Source organism: Cimex lectularius, unplaced genomic scaffold, assembly GCF_000648675.2.
Source record: "Cimex lectularius strain Harlan isolate CLEC.00 unplaced genomic scaffold, Clec_2.1 scaffold14, whole genome shotgun sequence".
In the NCBI taxonomy this organism is placed as follows: Eukaryota; Metazoa; Arthropoda; class Insecta; order Hemiptera; family Cimicidae; genus Cimex; species Cimex lectularius.
In genome coordinates this window covers 2925425-2943542 of record NW_019392637.1, presented here as the reverse complement: position 1 = coordinate 2943542, position 18118 = coordinate 2925425, and the positions used below count along the sequence as shown (strand labels likewise).

The window sequence follows — 18118 nt, the reverse complement described above, 5'->3', positions numbered from 1 at the left end:
TCGGGAGCTGGTACATCTAAGTACGTAAACATTTTTCTTTTTTTGACACTGTCCCTTCGATTTTCTAAATATTAACGTCTTTTCTCCTAAAATAAAGAAACCTCAAGCCACCATTTTTTTTTACCGTAAGGTTTGAAGACTGGATTTTTGAGGTTTGGGGTGTAGGGGTTGGTTTTTCTACAATATATATAAAACAATACACAGGCTTTCTACCTTTGCTGAAACACGAGGTAAATTTTTATTTTAAATTTTTTATTTTTTTTATACATTTGGCTTTTTTCCATGTCAATTTTCTTCCATTGTATATACCTTAAAACTTCCAACTATACAATTCTTCCTTCTTCTCTCCCTTTTCATTTTATTAACAAAACAACTACAAATTACAAAGGTACTCCGAGTATTTGTTTAAATTTTAAATCGAGACCATGTTGATTTTTTTCTTTAATTTTTGCTTTAATCAATTCAAATATTTTATTCGATAATATTTATATTTATATATAATATATATATTTATGTACAATAAAACTTATAAATGTAATTTTTTTCTAGAAAAGATTTCAAGGAACAAAACACCAATTTTTTTTAATAATAAAGAAAATTCGTAATTAATTAATCAAATAATTAAAAAAACTAAACAAAAGATTAAGGAACCAAACAATTGTCGATTATTAATCAGTCTTTGCTGAGGTAGGTGGGGATTGTATCACAGATCTATTGGGATATGTGGCCAACTTAACGAACGAATTTGCATTATTATTATTTTTTACAATTAATATTATTATTTATTTATTATTATATTTAAAAAGGGTCGATCAGGGTTTGATTATCGTCTCGGGGGAGCCGGCCGGTGGGCCCGGATCACAAACGGTACTCGTTTTTGAACATTTGCTTCTTTTTGTGTGTCTCAGCGTGCTTGAGCATGTGATCCTTGCGAATGAACCCCTTTCCGCAGAAGTTGCACGCGTAGGGCTTGTCGCCCGAGTGGAGGCACATGTGCCTCCTCAGGTCCGTCTTGTGGTTGAACTGCTTGGGACATATTTCGCACTTGTGCGGCTTTTCTCCCGCGTGCTTGGACAAATGTTCGAGGTGCAGGTACTCCTGTGTGAACCTCTTCCCGCACCTTGAACACTTGTACGGTTTGTCCCCCGAGTGGAAGCTCTTGTTGTGCTGTGTCAGGTAGCAGGCCTTGTTGAACGTCTTGTCGCAGTCGACGCACTTGTGGACGACCTGGGACGGGACGCCTTCCGTCGAGCTGACCACGCTGACTTCTTTCTCCTGGCGGTACACTGCCCCCCCCACGGTTTCGTAGTCGACGCCTGTCAACGACGAGAAGCTCGGGAGATGTTCGCCGTGGGGGGGATTACCATTTGGGTGATACCCGTAGTAGAATTCCTGTTGGGGGTGCATCTGCGGCTGCGGTGGCTGAGGGGGTTGCGGGGGCGGCTGGTACTCGTCCACCGGAGGGTGGTGGTGGGTCGACACGGGGAGCGACGCCGGGTCCACGCCTCCGCTTTGTTTCACCGCGTTTTTGTGGAGGGTCGTGTTGTAATGTCTTTTCAGATGGCCGGAGGACGTGAACCACTTGTTACACGCGGAACAGTTGTACGTCTTAGGCCTCCTCGCCTCGTTACTCTTCCAGGCGGCTTTCGGCAGGGGAAGCGGGGCCGGGGCCTCGAGGTACACCTCGCTCGAGCTCACCGCCCCCAGGGGGTCCGGCGAACTGTTCCCGTTCTCCTCCTTGAAGAACTTCCACGGCATCTCCTCGGGAGGCTGGTAGACGTGGACCTTGTGCGAGTCCAGGTCGAGGATCTCCGCCTGCGGCTCTTCCCACACGGGGTGCACCTGGGCATGGTGGTCATGGAGGAGGCTCTGGTCCATCGACATGCCGCACTTGTCGCACTGGACCTGACTAGACGTGACCTGCCGGTCGTAGCCGTACGGGTGGTACCTGTACTGGGTCCTCGGCAGCCTCTGGAACCCGCAGCTCTCCTGGAACTCCTGGAAGTGGAAGTCGCTCGAGTCGGCTGCCGCCGGCCTCGCCTTCTTCACGTTGTTGTTGTCCTCCGCCGATCCGGACGCCGAGCCCCATTTCGACATCAGTGTCTCCTTGTGGTAACTCAGGTGGACGTCAAGCGATTTCGAAGAGTCGAACACTAAACCGCAGTCCGTGCAACTGTTCACGTTCTCCATCATCGCGTCAAAACCAACTCTCGGCGAAAAGAAAAAAAATAAAAAAAAATCCCGGACCCCTTTGAGGGAATCACATGTCAACGTTGTTAGAATATGATCATCCTGTCTGTACTGGCCCGACGGAAGATACCTTTAGACTGAATCGCCGTTCCGAGCCCTCTGCCGACGTTCCCCTTCCGCCGGCGGACTTATCCCTTCCACAGGACACCCCACCCCGGCACCCTCGGATCCACCACCCTCTCCGCTCGCCGCTCACCTCTCACCCCGTCTCATCCCCCTCGGACCTTTCCTTTATCTCGGCTCCTTTTATATTTTCCATACGCAAGCCACCCCAAAATCAAAAAATCAAAAACAAAAACTCCAGTCCATACAAATTTTCTTAGGAAAAAATAAATAAAACGTCTTCAACCAACCTCTTTCTTGGTCATTAATTTTTAATGGACAAAAAACTTGAATAAATACTATACATTTTTAAATTAAAATCTACTCGCAATATATATATTTTCCTTCAAGAGGAATCAATCCTATTCCTATAGCTACAAAACTTATATACAGGGTAATTCCCTACTCGTAGGACAAAGTTCATCAAATTCTTCTACTCCTCAATTGCAAGAAAAATTGGCATGTACCATGGTCAGATTGTCAATCCTTTCTCAGAGACTTTTTAGATAAGACAGTCATAATTTCTAATAACGGGCACTCTCAACACGACACGCAAGAATGGCACAATTACCCAGAAGACAAACACTTTGAGCCCTGAAGATGATCTCAATAAAGATCGAAACGTTGGCACGATAAAGAAAATGTTTTTCTGAAACCTATCACCAGACCGCATCTCACGATTTCTGAATAATTATTTCTATTAACTTTCTCAGACATTCCATTTTTCCCCCAAACTCTCTACCATACATAAAAATACTCGTAGTTCTTGAACTATTCGTTTTTGGGGCAAATAAAAAAAATCATTGAAATGAGTGTTAAATTGCCTTTAAGAAGGCAACCTTCTGCAACTTTCAGTTTAATTTTTGATTTTTTTTTCAAAAACTGCTAAATTTAAAATAAGTTAAAAAAACTAAATTTGCAACCTCATTTGAAAAATTCACGCTTGTCAAATTTCATACTAAACTTCTTCGTTCGCTAAGCTTTTCTGTCGGTATTCCCTTTTTTTTAATTGCATCGGACCAAAATACAGTGATTTATTGCTAAAGGGGAGTGGTGATGGTATGGAAAAGGGGGTAAACCCATTCCACCAATTAACTTTTTTCAATTAATTAATCGAAAGGTATTGGTTAAGATAAAAAGTCAGCGTCACGAGCGGGATTCGAACCCATGATCTTCGGCTAGATACGTCGCTGCTCTATCATTTGAGCTATCGTGACTTCCATCCGCTCGAACACTAACTTCCCATCTCAACCTCACCTCTCGAATTTTATCTCAACCAACACCTTTCATAAATATTAATTAATTGAAAAAAAGTTAATTGGTCAATTGGACCACGAACTGTAATGGATTTAATAATTAAACTGAAGTATATCTTCACGAAACCTCTCCGTGGCCATTTCATTTGTCGTCGAGAATCAAATAGATTACACGGCATTTGAAAAAAAGGCAAAAAGGAGGGAAAATTCGTGCTAGAGCAGCGGCGTATGTAGCCGAAGATCGTGGGTTCGAATCCCGCTCGTGACGCTGACTTTTTATCTTAACCAATACCTTTCATAAAGAGTATTTATTAAAGTTGTTTTGCCATTAAAAATTAATGACCATGGATAAAGACGTTGATTTTCGTACTATTTTGAAGTTTTATTTACTTTTTTCCCCTAAGAAAATTTGTATGGACTTTGTGGAACTATGGAAGAAAACTTTGTCCTTATAAACAGAATCCTTAAAATTTTTGCATAAGTTCGTCAATTAAGAACTTTTATGGGAAAAATCACCAAACTCAATCACTGATATCAATTTGAATAAAATCCAGAGCAGTTAAAGAATTTTTAAAGCGAAACACCGGATATCAAAGGACGAAAATATGCTAGACTAAACTAGCCCAAAAAAGTCTATTTTTTGTTTTAAATGAAAATTCGTGTTTATGATGATGATATTTAAAGATTGCTTAAAACGAATTACAATTGATTTAAAAAAAAAAATCGTACTTTACTGGAAGCTGTTGGATTTGGTGAGGTTTTGTCAGTTTCATCTTACTTTTTCTCACTTATACTAACTTAAAGACCAAATATTGCTAAAATAGGCTGAAAGACAAGACATCTCTCTTTCAGGCGGTTGTAAAAATGTTCTATTTGAAAAAAGACCCATAGGAGTTATGAATTTTTAATGTGGAACATCGGACATCAAAGGACGAGAATATGCCCTAGGCTGATCCACAAAAATGTGTATTATCTTTATTTTCGTATTTAAGAGATTTAAAGAATGCTTAAAACTAATTAGAATTTATTTTTACAAAAACAATTTTTGTGCCTACTTTATTCATAGCAGTGTATATTTAAATTTTTAAAATGGAATACCGGACATCAAAGGAAGAAAATATACCCTATGCTGGCTGATCCAGGCTAAAAATATTAAATTCACTAATTTTGTGGTCCACTTGACCAATTAATATATTTCAATTAATTAAGATTTGTAGTTGAGATAAAAAAAGTCAATGGCACGAGCGGGATTCGAACACACGATCTTCGGCTAGATACGCCGCTGCTCTACGATAGCTCAAGTGGTAGAGCAGCGGCGTATCTAGCCGAAGATCGTGGGTTCGAATCCCGCTCGTGTCATTGACTTTTTTTATCTCAACTAAAAAGCTAAAAATATTTTTATTTTCAATGAAAGCCGCTCGATTTGTCCCATATATGTGACACGTTCCTTGGCTCCTTACGGAGAGCGTGTAGGCTTACCGCCCAATGTTACAATGGATCGAGCATTTGTGGCCTTGTGTTTCGATTTTGTATGAAACAGAATTCTTTTATTGTACATAGTGCTTGATATCTCGTTTTGTGTTCTGGCATCGAGTGTATTTATTAGAGTGAATGTGTAGTGTGAAAGGGGCGACTGTAGAAGAGAATAAATAATTAAAATAAAAAAATAAGTCACGATCGCTCAAGTGGTAGAGCAGCGGCCTATCTTCCGAAGGTCGTGGGTTCGAATTCCGCTCGTGACACTGACTTTTTTTATCTCAACTAAAAACCTTAAAGATATTAATTTGTCAAGCGGACCTCGAAAACTAGTGAATAAAAAATAAAAATAGGATCCACAGTGAACGTTTGAAGTAGTTTAAGTTTTGAGGAGCGGTCAAAAATGAGGTAGTTTAGAAAAACACCTTTTTCATTTTTTTGCCGATGTGTCGACCTTTATTCGGGTCATCCTCAGGGCCAGGGTGAAAGAATGCAATACAGATGTATATATAACTTTTGAATCTAGTATTTCATTGTATTCTTTTCAATCAACATAGATTTTGTAATTTATATAGGCCTGAAGATGACCCAAAAGGTCGAAACGTAGTCAAAAAAATGACATTTTTTTCTAAACTACTTCATTCTTGACCGTTGCTCACGAATTCAACAAACGAAAGAAACGCACGTTTTACGTAGTTTTATGGAAAAGTCTTGCCATAATTAAAAAACACCTGAGAAAGTAAATTTATTTCCTTCACGAAGGCACGAATCCAGTAAACAGTTTTGTTTTTTAATGAAATTCTATTTTCAAATTCGGCGGCGGCTTTTTTTGAGTTTAAAAAGACGAAAATCCAAGCGATTTTACCTTAATTAAAGCGAGTACTTTGGTCCTATTGTGTACTTTTGGGATTTGTTCCTTTCTACAATTTTTACTTATTTTTTCGACTCGATTTTCCTTTAGATCGTAAATTGTAAATCGAAAATCTCCCGAGCCTAGGATTTATATTGACAATAGTTTTTGGGAAAATTTACAATTTCAATGGGCACCGACGGCCCAGGTAGTCGAATGGGGGGGCCCCCCTTTTGTCGTACGGATTATCCGCCTTAACGGTCCCGGGCTAATCCCCTTTCTTGTTTGTTTCTGAGTACGTTCCGGCAACAGGTGTAATAAAAATATTTAATAAGGGGAAAAAATCGAACAGCACTTAAGTCTAACAAACGCGATTTAAAAAAAAAATCCAATTTGGAAATTTTCGAATTTTTACACTCGTCCCAAAATTTGGTGCTGTCCTTGGGTTTTGTATTTATTCTAGGAGGAAATTTCGGAAAATAATTATTCCTTCAAATAATAATTAATAAAGGGAAAAACCGAGGTTTTTGAATAATTTTCGGGTGAATTAGGGCTTGAAAAGCCGTCCAAATTTGAGAATTTATTATACAGGGTGTCGTAGAGGGTTTTCTGCCTGTAGCTAGTCTTCTTTCCTCGAATGTTTTGTCATATTTTGTAGAGGTTAGTGACCGTTAATCGATAGTTATTCAGATATCGTGAGATGCAGTCTGGTGTGATGTACGTTTCAGAAAGACATTTTCTTTATCGTGCCAACGTTTCGATCTTTATTGAGATCATCTTCAGGGCCTGGGATTTACAAACAATGTTTACATTTAACAAATACATTTAGGATGTGGAAAAGTGAATTTGAAATGAATGTGAAAATATATATTGCAATGCAAAATATATTTTTTATATTCAATCAAAGTATTTCTACTCACTCAAAGTGTTTGTCTTTTGTGTAATTGTGCCATTCTTGCGTGTCGTGTTGAGAGTGCCGGTGAGATTTTGCTATTTTATGTTCATATACGTTGGATTTTGAAGGGGTGGGGAAGGAAGTTAAATGTAACAATGTTTGTAAATCCCAGGCCCTGAAGATGATCTCAATAAGGATCGAAACGTTGGCACGATAAAGAAAATGCTTTTCTGAAACCTACATCACACCAGACCGCATCTCACGATTTCTGAATAATTATCGATTAATAGTCACTAATCACCAACATTTGTATTAAGGATATCAAACCTGAGGTGTTTTTGTCATCATGACTAGTTGGATGAAAAATCAACGAAAAACTATTTTTTACCGGAATCTGTTAAACAAAGAAATCTTTTTTTTAAACGATCTTTGAAACGTTAATTACGAATTATAATGAGGTGATGGTTCTGTCATCGTGACGCCATCGATGATCGCCATGATCCACAGTTCATATAGGCTCTCGAAGACATTTCTTATAATAGAAATGTTTACCTTCGTCATGTTTGGCACATAATTAAAAACCATCGTCAAATTAAGTGACTTCGAGGCGAAGTTATCCACGGTTCAATTTTCAATACCCTACAGACCAGGTTTACGATTTTCGCTCCCAACCTAGAGACTTCTGGAATATGGCCTTAGCTAATTCAGCCAACATTAATATTTGGCAAGTTTTACCCCGAGGTTTGTTCGTTTGTCTTATGATTCCCGAATGGTTATGTTATGTTTTGGGCCAGTAAAAATAAAACGTCAATAACCGTCGAGTCAGTATTAGAACATCAATGTATCAGTTAGAAAGTGACGGAATTAAAGAAATAAAAATAAATGCATCCAATGGTTTTATTTTTGTCGATCTTATCCATGATGGCTCATGACAAATTCATCAATCCATGATCAATCACGACCGGCATGATATATTGATTAAATGGACTCTCTATCACATCTTTTTTCTTATTAATTTTTTTTAAGCACTCTCAACACGACGCGCAAGAATGGCACACAGAAGACAAACACTTTGAGCCCTGAAGATGATCTCAATAAAGATCAAAACGTTGGCACGATAAAGAAAATGTTTTTCTGAAACCTACATCACACCCGACGCATCTCACGATTTCTGAATAATTTTTTATTTATTTTTTTTACGAGGATTCGCAACAGCAGAGGTCATATAAACCCTCAGGGTGCCGGTGTTTTTGAAAAAAAAAAAAAAACCATTTGTAACTATGTCGGGTTCGAATGCAGGGCCGCTAGATTCGAACCCCGGACCTTTACCTTACAGTGATGAGCGCCGTGTCAACGCCTAAATCGTTGCGGCCACCGACGCCCCCCTTATTAATTATTATAGAGCTAAAGTGTTCATTTATTTTTATGATGTGTGTTTCTTCATGGTTGTTTCATAATTTGTTGAAGTCGTGAGGAACGATCAAGAATGAGGTAGTTTAGAAAAACACCTTTTTTATTCTTTTGCCAAAAAATAAAAAAGATGTTTTTCTAAACTACTTCATTCTTGACCGCTCCTCACGAATTCAACAAATTATTTTTGATTTGATCATTTTTTCGTCTTTTGATTTCATATCGGCCACACTGCTCAGAAAGAAAAGCACACAAAAAAAACAGATACATATAATGTTAATAACAATCTAGTCACCAGTGGTAGTTTAGTCACCCGTAATCTATTCCATCATGTATGCATGATTGACAAGGTAATGATATCCCTCGATTTTATTAAACTTTAACAACTTTTTCACATTTTTTTTAAATAATAAATTTATAAAAATAAGTTACAAATTGTTACTTAATATAATCAAGAAATCCCATATTCTTCGTTCTTCTCGTGTAGAAATGTGTAGAGATTAGTGACCGTTAATCGATAGTTATTCAGATATCGTGAGATGCTGTCGGGACATCGTGAGATCACTAATCTCTACACATAATCAAGAAATTTCAAGTCAGTAATTTTTTAACTTACACTGCTAAATAGATTTTTTAACCCGCGAACTGCTTATCATGGCCGACTAGATAGTAATTTATCAGATTCATTATGGCTCATGGCCAATCCATCAATCCATGATCAATCATGGCCACCAGGCAGTTTTGATGATGGACTGATCAAATGGACCCGCTATGACTTTTTTTAATTATTCAGAAATCGTGAGATNCTTGCCTATAAGCATCCAAGAAATGCTAGGCGACAACAATGATAATATACGTAATTTGTTTGATTTCCTCAAATCAGCAAATCTACTCGACAAAATATGAGCTCACACTGTTTGTCCTTCTTTATATATACAAGATCAGATATATAAAGATAAATTAAATAAGATAATAAGATAATAATAATTAGATATGACAATAATAAAGATAATAAATAATAATAATAGATATAGAATAAAGATAAATAAATATAGATAGATAAATGTACTAGGTCGACCGTCCGCGTGGGTAGCTTTAATCTGTATGCCTCTTTCTACCTATTAGATAATGAGTTAGTCATTGGGACAAACATGACCCTTGGTGGTTGCGTTCCCCCCCCCCTTAAAAAAAAAGGAAAATAGTCAACAAACTAAGAAATGTACTTCTGCCTTGATCGCTTGTACAAACATACGTCATGATGACAAAAATTCGGCAAAGTTTTTTTTGTGGGGGGGGGGCGCAACCACCAAGGGTCATGATTGTCCCAATGATTATCTCATTATCTAAAAGATCAAAGAGGCATAAAGGTTAGAGCCACCCACGCGGACGATCGACCTAGTACATTTATCTATCTATATTTATTTATCTTTATTCTATATCTATAAATATATTATTATACCTAATTACTATTATCTTAGTATCTTTATTCTATATCTATTTATCTTTATCTATCTGATCTAGTATATATAGAGAAGGACAATAAGTGTGAGCTCATATTTTGTCGAGTAGATTTGCTGGTTTGAGAAAATTAAACAAATTACGTATACTATCGTCGTTGTCGCCTAGCATTTCTTGGATGCTTATAGGCAAGGAGTGCAGGAGGGCTGTATATAATGTGCATGACGTAAGTATATGTTTGGCTGTGACGATCTGATAGCACATTCCGCAAATTGGAGGTGCCTCTCGCCCCATCAAATGACCCCTAGTGACTCTACAGTGTCCAATCCTCAACCGTGCAAGAACCACTTCTTCCCTTCTACTATTTCTGAATGAAGTAGACCATGCATCTACAGAGTCCTTTATTTCCCGTAGTTTGTTTTCAGATATATTAGTCCAGACCTGTTTCCATCGGCCCTTAACTTTTGACTTGTAAACTACAGTCGTATCACCCTTTGAAATGTTCCTGATTCGAAGGCCTGTAATGGCTGCTTCTTTTGCAGCTTCATCTGCCAAATGATTTCCTTTAATGTTTACATGACCAGTAGCCCAGACGAAATAAACGCTCCCTGCAGTTGGAGGCTCCCTAGTGACGCCAGTACCTCCTGCACACTGGGATCATCTGAATAGGGGTGTTCCAAGGTCGATTCTGAATCAGAGCACATCACATAGCTACTATTGTCATATAAAATTTAGAGATTTCCGTATTGCTAGTAGCTCAGCGCTATAGTTGCTACAGAAATAATGTAGAGAGAAAAGAAATTTGTTAGGGCTACATACAGACGCAGCTCCCGCGCCCCTGGAGCTCCTTGATCCGTCCGTATAGATAAATGACGCTTGTGGGAGTGCGTTTTTTATTTTCAAAAACTCCTGCTGGTATACATGAAAAGGAGTAAGGGCTTTGCGATATTTTCCAAGTGAATATAAAATTTTCGGTTTGGGAAATGTCCAGGGAGGGACATTTTAACCTCGTTATAGTTCGTAATTAATGTGTCATTATGAGAAAAATCCTGCACAAAAAATGAACTGATTGTCTGCCAAAATCGAACAAAANGCGGTCCCCCGCTTTAGCCTTGAACGCTTGATGATGCGATGAAGATGACTCAAGGGCTTTGCCATAAAGGAGCAGTTCAGTAAAAATTGAACCATTGGATGGATTTATTTATTTTTTCCAGACTCAGCAAAGTAGCCATGAATGAACAAAAATATTAGCCAAACCATAAAAATAAATTAACCCTTTTTTTCTAAAATAAGAAAACGAAATTTATTATCGAGCCCTTGGTCATGGTTAGTCTATCATGGTGGCAATGATTGAACATGGATCCCATGAGCCGTCATGGATCAGATCGATAAATAACGATCTAGTTGGCCATGACCTAGTTGTTCGCCGGTAAAAAAAAAATCTAGTCGGCAGTGTATAAGTTAACAAGTTCCGGAATCAATAAATCTTGATTGTATTAAGTATCAATTTGTAAGTTATTTTTATAAATGTAATTATTTTAAAAACATTAAAAAGTTGTTACAGTTAATAAAATCATGGATTACGTTACCTTCTAAATCATGCATAGATGACATAATAGGTCACGGGTGACTAAATTACCACTGATGACTAGATTGCTATTAACATTATACTTGGAGTTTATTAGAAGTGTGACCATTAAGGCGAATCGTAAGACGAAAAATAATTGACAAATCATGAAAATAAATATTTTAAGTATGTTACAAAAAATGAAAATAAAAAGAATTAGTGAGTCCATTTGGTCTGTTATGTCGATCATGGCGGCCATGATTGAACATGATTCAGAATGCTCATGGTTCATGCATTCCATGGAATCATATCCGATCAACAAGTTGTTCAACGAATCAAATCATCCCATTACCGTCCATCCCCATAGATTTTCCACCAAAAACGAACGTCTTTGGTTCGAGTGAATATTAAATTTTTTTTCTAACTCAGACAAATTTCTCTGGAAAAGCCCCAGGGGGGTTTTCGGCATTAGCGTGGTGCCTGCGGTTTCGGGGGTTGATAAGAGGAAAAAAAGAAAAAGCAGAAAAATTTTCCGATTAAAAGCCTTCCCTGGACGGAAAAACACAGCCCAGGGCGAGGATCGAACCATTTCCACGTTTTCGCGACAAAAAAGTCACGATCGGGTTACAATAAAAAAAAACACATAAAAGTTGTCATGTCACAGTCTTATTACATAGTCACATATGATTGTTTCATTAAAAACAATACATAAAAAAATATAGGTGTAATCTAATAGTAGAGGGTTGGGGTGTGCTGTTTGATTGCCAATAAAAATATATAATAAAATGTCTAAATTTTAGTGAATTCAGTAAAACTTTAAAGGGATAGTTGGAAAACGATTAGGGTTGGAGGTGGAAATTTTTGTTTACTCTTTTGGACAGAGAATATAAAAAACATATGGGAAGTAGTAAGTATAAAAGATTTTCATCAAATGAAATTTCATGGATAAGTAATTGAAGAGGGGAAACACAAATTTCAAAACAAAAAAATCTTCAATTCCAGCTGCATCCAAACGCCCCAGTAACACAATTGTCAACGAAATGTACTGTCAGACCCTCGACCCCATCTTGGCATTCACAGTGAGTCACTGTGTCCTTTATTTATGGCAATTTCTGGATGTCAATCTATTGAAAAAATTTTGTTTTTCCAGCCAATGAAGAACAAAAAGGATCTTTACTACGAGATCCGATGTGACTGTGACAATAAACTTTACGACGGAGTCGTCCTTGCAGATGAGAGGGAAATGCCAAAGTCCGACGCCCTCACAGACTCAGACAAAGAGGTGCAGACAGTTGAGGGACGGTGCGAAGAAGGCGTGCCAGGTTGTTCGGGCCAGGTTGTCCAGGCAAAGAAATGCAGGAGGCGGGGGTCTTTTGAAAACGGGAAGGATACCACCCTCGAAAGCAGGAATTGGAGGAGGATGTCGACCCACCCTTTTATCAACTTTCTAAGGACATTCAGGAGAAATTCACCTCCAAAGATGAACATACACATGATTGCAAGGTGAATGTTTCGCATGATGGACAGGACAGTGACTGTTTGTGATTGTCAAAGTGCTTAAATTAAGAGCCATTTTGCTCTGGATGCACAACACAACTGGACAGTATGGTTCAGATTCCCCCAAAAAATTCCATAATTTGCTATGACTGTCAAGCAGATTTCCAAGAAAGGAAAGATAAACTGCTAAACTTCACTTGATTCAATACACGATTTGGTCTGGCTACACAAGTGCAGTCTGCAGACAGTGCAGTTTAGATTTAGAAACAGGTATCTATTTTTGCAAAAAAAAAAAAAATGGTAAGACTATCCAGCAGATTTGTATGTGAGAAAAGTAAAACTAAGCTCCTATGTATTCTACTGATCCAAAAGCCAATTTTGGCTGGGTCTTTTTAGATACATATAATGCCCAAAAATAGAACACCTTAGATTTCCAAGGGAGGAAAGATAAATCGCTAAACTAAGCAGGTATGTCTTCACCTTATCCAAAGGCCAATTTGCCCTGGCTACAACTAGACAGTAGGTTCAGATTTAGCAACCAGCTTCTGACTTTTGCCCAAAAAATCCTAAATTTTCTATGGCTGTCCTACAGATTTCCAAGGGCTACACCCTAAACTTCCATGCCTTCAAGTTTACTGATCCAAAAGCCAATTTGGCTGGGTGATTCTGCATTAAGTATAATGTCCAAATGTCAGTCACCGTCTAAAAAATCAAAAATTCTAAGATGTCCTGCAGATTTCCAAGGAAGGAAACAATACTTCCGTGTCTTTAAGTCTATTGATCCAAAAGCCAATATCGGCTGGGGGTTTCTACGTGATGTATAATGACCGGTATCAATTCAGGACAACAAACTCTAATTTAAGACAGGATTGACTTCCATTTTACAGTAATAAGTGACTTTTGCCCAAAAAATCTAAAATTTTCTATGGCTGTCCTGCAGATTTCCAACGGTGGAAAGTTCTATACTGGGATTGAATAGCTGAATCTGGCTGAAAACGGTTTCTAACTTTTGCCCAAAAAATCCAAAATTAGCTAAGACTCTCCAACAGATTTTAAATGGCTAGATAAAATTAGAAACCGATTCTTAAATCCAAGCAATACTATATAATTAAATGTATCCAGACTATATACTGGGTACATGTTGTATGGCAACTGTTTGTATTTAAAAATAAGCTTCTGGCTGCTGAATAAAAATCCAAAATTTGCTGACCTTGTCCTGCTGATTTAAGATAAATCGCTAAATTAAGCTGGCATGTTTGCACTTGAACAAAAACCACATTTTGGTCAGGTGATTCTGCATGGGATGTACTGCATAAGTGAAGAACATCTGGAAAAAAAAAACAGCTTGCTCAAACGATTAGATTACTAAATTAATTGCCATGTTAACATACAATTATCCAAAATGGAATTTGGCTGGGCATTTCTATATATAAAAGTCTGATTCTACATTTTTTGGTCATATATGGCGATTGATTCAAATTCAAATTTTGTCACCGTGCAAATTGCCTTTTGAATTACACCTTTAATCTTTCTTAACCAAATTATCCGACCATTTTCCTAAATAAATTTTGAATTAATTGATTTTTGCATTATTTTTCAGACAGGGAAGGATTGTATGGCGTCAAATGTCCCCACTCTGCAAGCTTCCCTTCATCGAGCAAGCGAGAAGGGCAAGATGTCGAGGATATATAAATTAAAATGCATTAAAAAAAGACTCAGTTTTGAATTATTTTCCCAGCGTAAACTCGAATATAGCACAGTAATATGAGTAATTTTTTTAGGGGGGGGGGTATTTGGAAGAGTTCTTTAAAATTAAATTAAAGAAATCGATGATAAGGTTTTTCATAATTTTTTAAGCAGAATCTGAATCCAAAGTCAAAAATGTTATTCAACATATGGTCTGTGTTATACTTTTGGTCATTGGATTCCAGGACTTTTTAAGATTGTACTTAAGTTACGAATATTTTGTAGAGCTTCGTTTAAGAACTATTAAGGTTGGTAAAAATAAAAAATTATCCTGTGGCCACAGTTGTTTCTTAATTCCATTAATTATTAATGAATTTTATTGTGAATAAATGTAAACAGATATCGTGTTTGTTGATCGACCTGCAGGTAATCTATGTGGAGTTTCAATCTTCATGGAGGTCAGTAGACAGGTGAAGAAAGGAAAAGACTAATTGTTGGGTTCACCAAGCTTTTGGCAACTTATAGTGCCATCATCAGGGCTTCCCCAGGAGTGCAGAAAACGATTAACATGGTAAAACTATAGTATGGACGTCTTGGGCTTAAGGTTATGAAGCACATGGCCAGCAAATTACATTAAACATGGTGAAAACAGTCATCTCGCTAATAAAATCCGTATGATTGTGGTTTCAACTTTCAACAACATAACAGTGCAACCTGAGGTGACGGTGTTCGTCTCTCTCTCTCCCATTAATTTTAATCCTATGTACAGTCTTTATAAATAGCTATAATTCTNACTATCAATGAGATTGTTTAATAATTTAAATACAAAAACAATATCAAAGTATCTCTTCTTAGTGCCAGTTCGAAAAGTTTAAATTCAGAGCGGATTCCAGGGTAGGCAGAATTCGGAGGAAGATAGAGTTTGTAGGAAAATTTTTTAAAAAATTTGTTTCGTACAGATTGAAGAATTTTTTGATAATTTAGATAGAATGGGTTTATGTTGTAAACTGGTGTAGCATATTCTAGTATGTGTTGTACAAAAGCTTTATAAAGATGGACAAAACATAGAGGATTTTTAAATTCATAGGTGTTCCGGATGATGAAACCTAGCATCTTCATAGATCTATTTTTTATTGAAGAAATATGTTCTTTAAACTTGAGCTTTTGATCAAAAAGTACACCAAGATCCTTTTGCGACCTCAACTCGCGTTAAGAGAGCATCATGGAGAGTATAGAGATAAATAAAAATTTGTTTCTTATGAGAGAATGTAATTGTGTAGCATTTGGAAACATTAAGAGCAAGTTTGTTATTAGAGCACCAGGTTAGCACATTATTGATAGAATTTTGTAATTGTAAGTCTATCTTAACTCTTTCCTGAGATTTTAACGTTTTTGTGATTTTACTCCAAAAATAGATTTGTTTTTATATAAAATTGTAATTTCTCAACTTTAGCATAATTAAAAAACAAATCTGACCTTTATTTCAAAAACTACAATAAATTTTCCACAAGTTAACATTTCCGTTGAAAAATTTGCTCTTCTGAATACTCAGTAGCCGCTCAAAGAATAAAAAATGGCAAAACCTATGTTTTTTTGGAAATACTCAATTGTGGCTCGTGCAATCATGGATGTCACCAAAGTTACATTACTTTGTAAATATTTCAAGGACATATACATTTTTTTTTTTTTAAACTTTTCTTTGTGAAATATCCTTTGCAAGGTTGAAAAACATGATATTGAACATTGTGGAAAATTTAATGTAGTTTTTGAAATAAAGGTCAGATTTGTATTTTAATTATGCTTAAGTCGAGAAATTACGATTTTATGTTAAAAAAATCTGATTTTAGACTAAAATCACAAAAATGTTAATATCCCAGGAAAGATACCTTGTTCTGGTGGCACTGAACTAAATTCTATTTAGTGAATCAACCATGGCAGTATTGACATTTAACCCTGTAACACCCTGTACGAGGGCCGCGGTAGCCGAGTGGTTAAGGCGTCAGACTCTCGGCTAGTAGATCCTGCGGTCGTGGGTTCGATCCCCACCGTCGCCTCTGGACTTTTTCTGATGCCTAAGGGGACTCGTGGCTGTAATTGAAAGAAATTGACACAATGGAAGGGGCGGGATCAGATCTCGGCGACCCTGAATTTGGTCCCAACCCCCTTCAAAAATGAGTTTCTTCGATGGAAGAACACCGGTACAACGGGGGCTCAAGTTCACATATGTGTTGCGAGCCCTCCCCCAAAATATGGAGCCATGGTTAAAGTACAATAAGCTGCAGTGCTCAGGAAGGAACTCCTCCAGTCCCTGGTATCCAAGAAAAAAAAAACACCCTGTACAGAAATCTCTCTCATACACTCACTCTATAGTTGACACTATATAGGAATCTTTCTCTCATTCACTCACTCTCACACTCACTCACTCATTCTTTCATTTTTTGCTCACACTACTCACTCATCTCTCACTCACTCCCTAACTCTATAGGTATCTAGACAGCGAAGTAGAGGTGTAAAAATTTTTTGGATAGAATTCAAACAATTTAATCGATAAATTCGAACAAATCAGTCATTAATAAAAAGAGGACATGTAAGGATTTTTAAAAAAATATTATATTATTTTTATTTTAGGAAGGGAATAATAGTCTGAAGAACAGGAGGATGTTCTTGACTTTGTCTTCTACTCAATTATGCCAGCAAGTCTAATTAAATTTTGAAAAGTTCAGCCCAGCAGGAAATAAATTAACTAGTTAAAAATGTCAAATAGTGTGGTAAATAGAGTACATAATTTAATTAACTATATAACTGAACATGTGTTTATTAAAAAAAAAATCATAATAAAACAGTACAACTGATCACATGTTGGACAAACTTACACCATTACATCTATCACACTTTTCAAGTTCCACAGAAATGTACTAAACAGTCACATCTAACAATCAATATAGATAAAATAATACATAGGTGAGAACTGAGACTGAGGGTCAGATATTTCAACGGGGGTAAGTGATTTCTGATATTGTCAATATGAGCTGTTGTTGCAAACCATCACCACCACCATGCTGTTGTGGAAGCAGTACAGCAGGCGGGAACAGCAAGTACCCGATGTGCGGCCCGAACAATGAATGTACCAAATCGTACAAGCCGGGTTGCAAATGCGTCTGCGAAGAGCAGGATGTCTACGGAGCGCACATAGTCAACGGGCGAGTGAGGCATATATGCGCCAGCACCGGGCGCAACGGGCTCAACAACGACTGCCCTTGGTGTAAGGACCCGCCACCGGTTATTGACCCGCCCGATAAGCAGTGCTGCGTCTGCTACCCTCAGCCCCAGCCCTTCCTAACGATGCCCCAGTACTGCTTCATGCCGTCCAACTGCGGTCACGGCAGATAGGGAGCAATCACAACTGAAACCAATATTATCCTATCAATACAATCAGTATTACGTTTGTCCAAACAGTAATTAACAAAACTTTTCAAGCATTTACTACTAGACAGAACAATAATGTTGCGTCCCTTGTGAACGTCTTGTGCAAACAACAGATATTTATATTTTCAAAAATGACAATAAAACAATTTATTTTTAAACATTAGCTTGACTTTTATTTATATTAAAATTTTTATGGTTGGTTAATTGTTTCAGTTAATCCAATAACTATCGATTAACGGTCACTA

At 37.4% G+C, this 18118-nt stretch overlaps 2 protein-coding genes across 3 annotated transcripts; one reads left to right on the top strand and one right to left on the bottom strand.

Annotated features, from left to right (window-relative positions):
* Positions 1-214: 214 nt before the first annotated feature.
* On the bottom strand, positions 215-2349 carry LOC106671960 (zinc finger protein 91). Its single transcript, XM_014402978.2, has one exon. The coding sequence runs from the start codon at positions 2191-2193 to the stop codon at positions 859-861; it is 1335 nt and encodes a 444-aa protein (XP_014258464.1). The 5' UTR covers positions 2194-2349; the 3' UTR covers positions 215-858.
* Positions 2350-11944: 9595 nt separating this feature from the next.
* Positions 11945-14475, top strand: LOC106671927. Of its 2 annotated transcripts, none has more exons than XR_001341185.2 (4): positions 11945-12171; positions 12267-12343; positions 12415-13031; positions 14362-14461. XR_001341185.2 is itself a non-coding variant. In XM_014402911.1 (4 exons), exons 1-4 carry the CDS (start codon positions 12162-12164, stop codon positions 14456-14458), a joined length of 537 nt encoding a protein of 178 aa, XP_014258397.1. In that variant the 5' UTR covers positions 11945-12161; the 3' UTR covers positions 14459-14475. The 2 variants fall into 2 exon arrangements, 1 of the variants encoding a protein (XP_014258397.1); XM_014402911.1 differs by having other exon boundaries at positions 12415-12767; positions 14362-14475.
* Positions 14476-18118: the final 3643 nt, after the last annotated feature.

Excerpts from the sequence above, each read along its gene's own strand:
- LOC106671960 (XM_014402978.2), bottom strand. The coding sequence starts at position 2,193 with ATGATGGAGAACGTGAACAGTTGCACGGACTGCGGTTTAGTGTTCGAC.
- LOC106671927 (XM_014402911.1), top strand. Across the intron at positions 12,344-12,414 it reads ACCCCATCTTGGCATTCACA|CCAATGAAGAACAAAAAGGA; the intron begins GTGAGTCACTGT and ends TTGTTTTTCCAG. Across the intron at positions 12,768-14,361 it reads AACATACACATGATTGCAAG|ACAGGGAAGGATTGTATGGC; the intron begins GTGAATGTTTCG and ends ATTATTTTTCAG.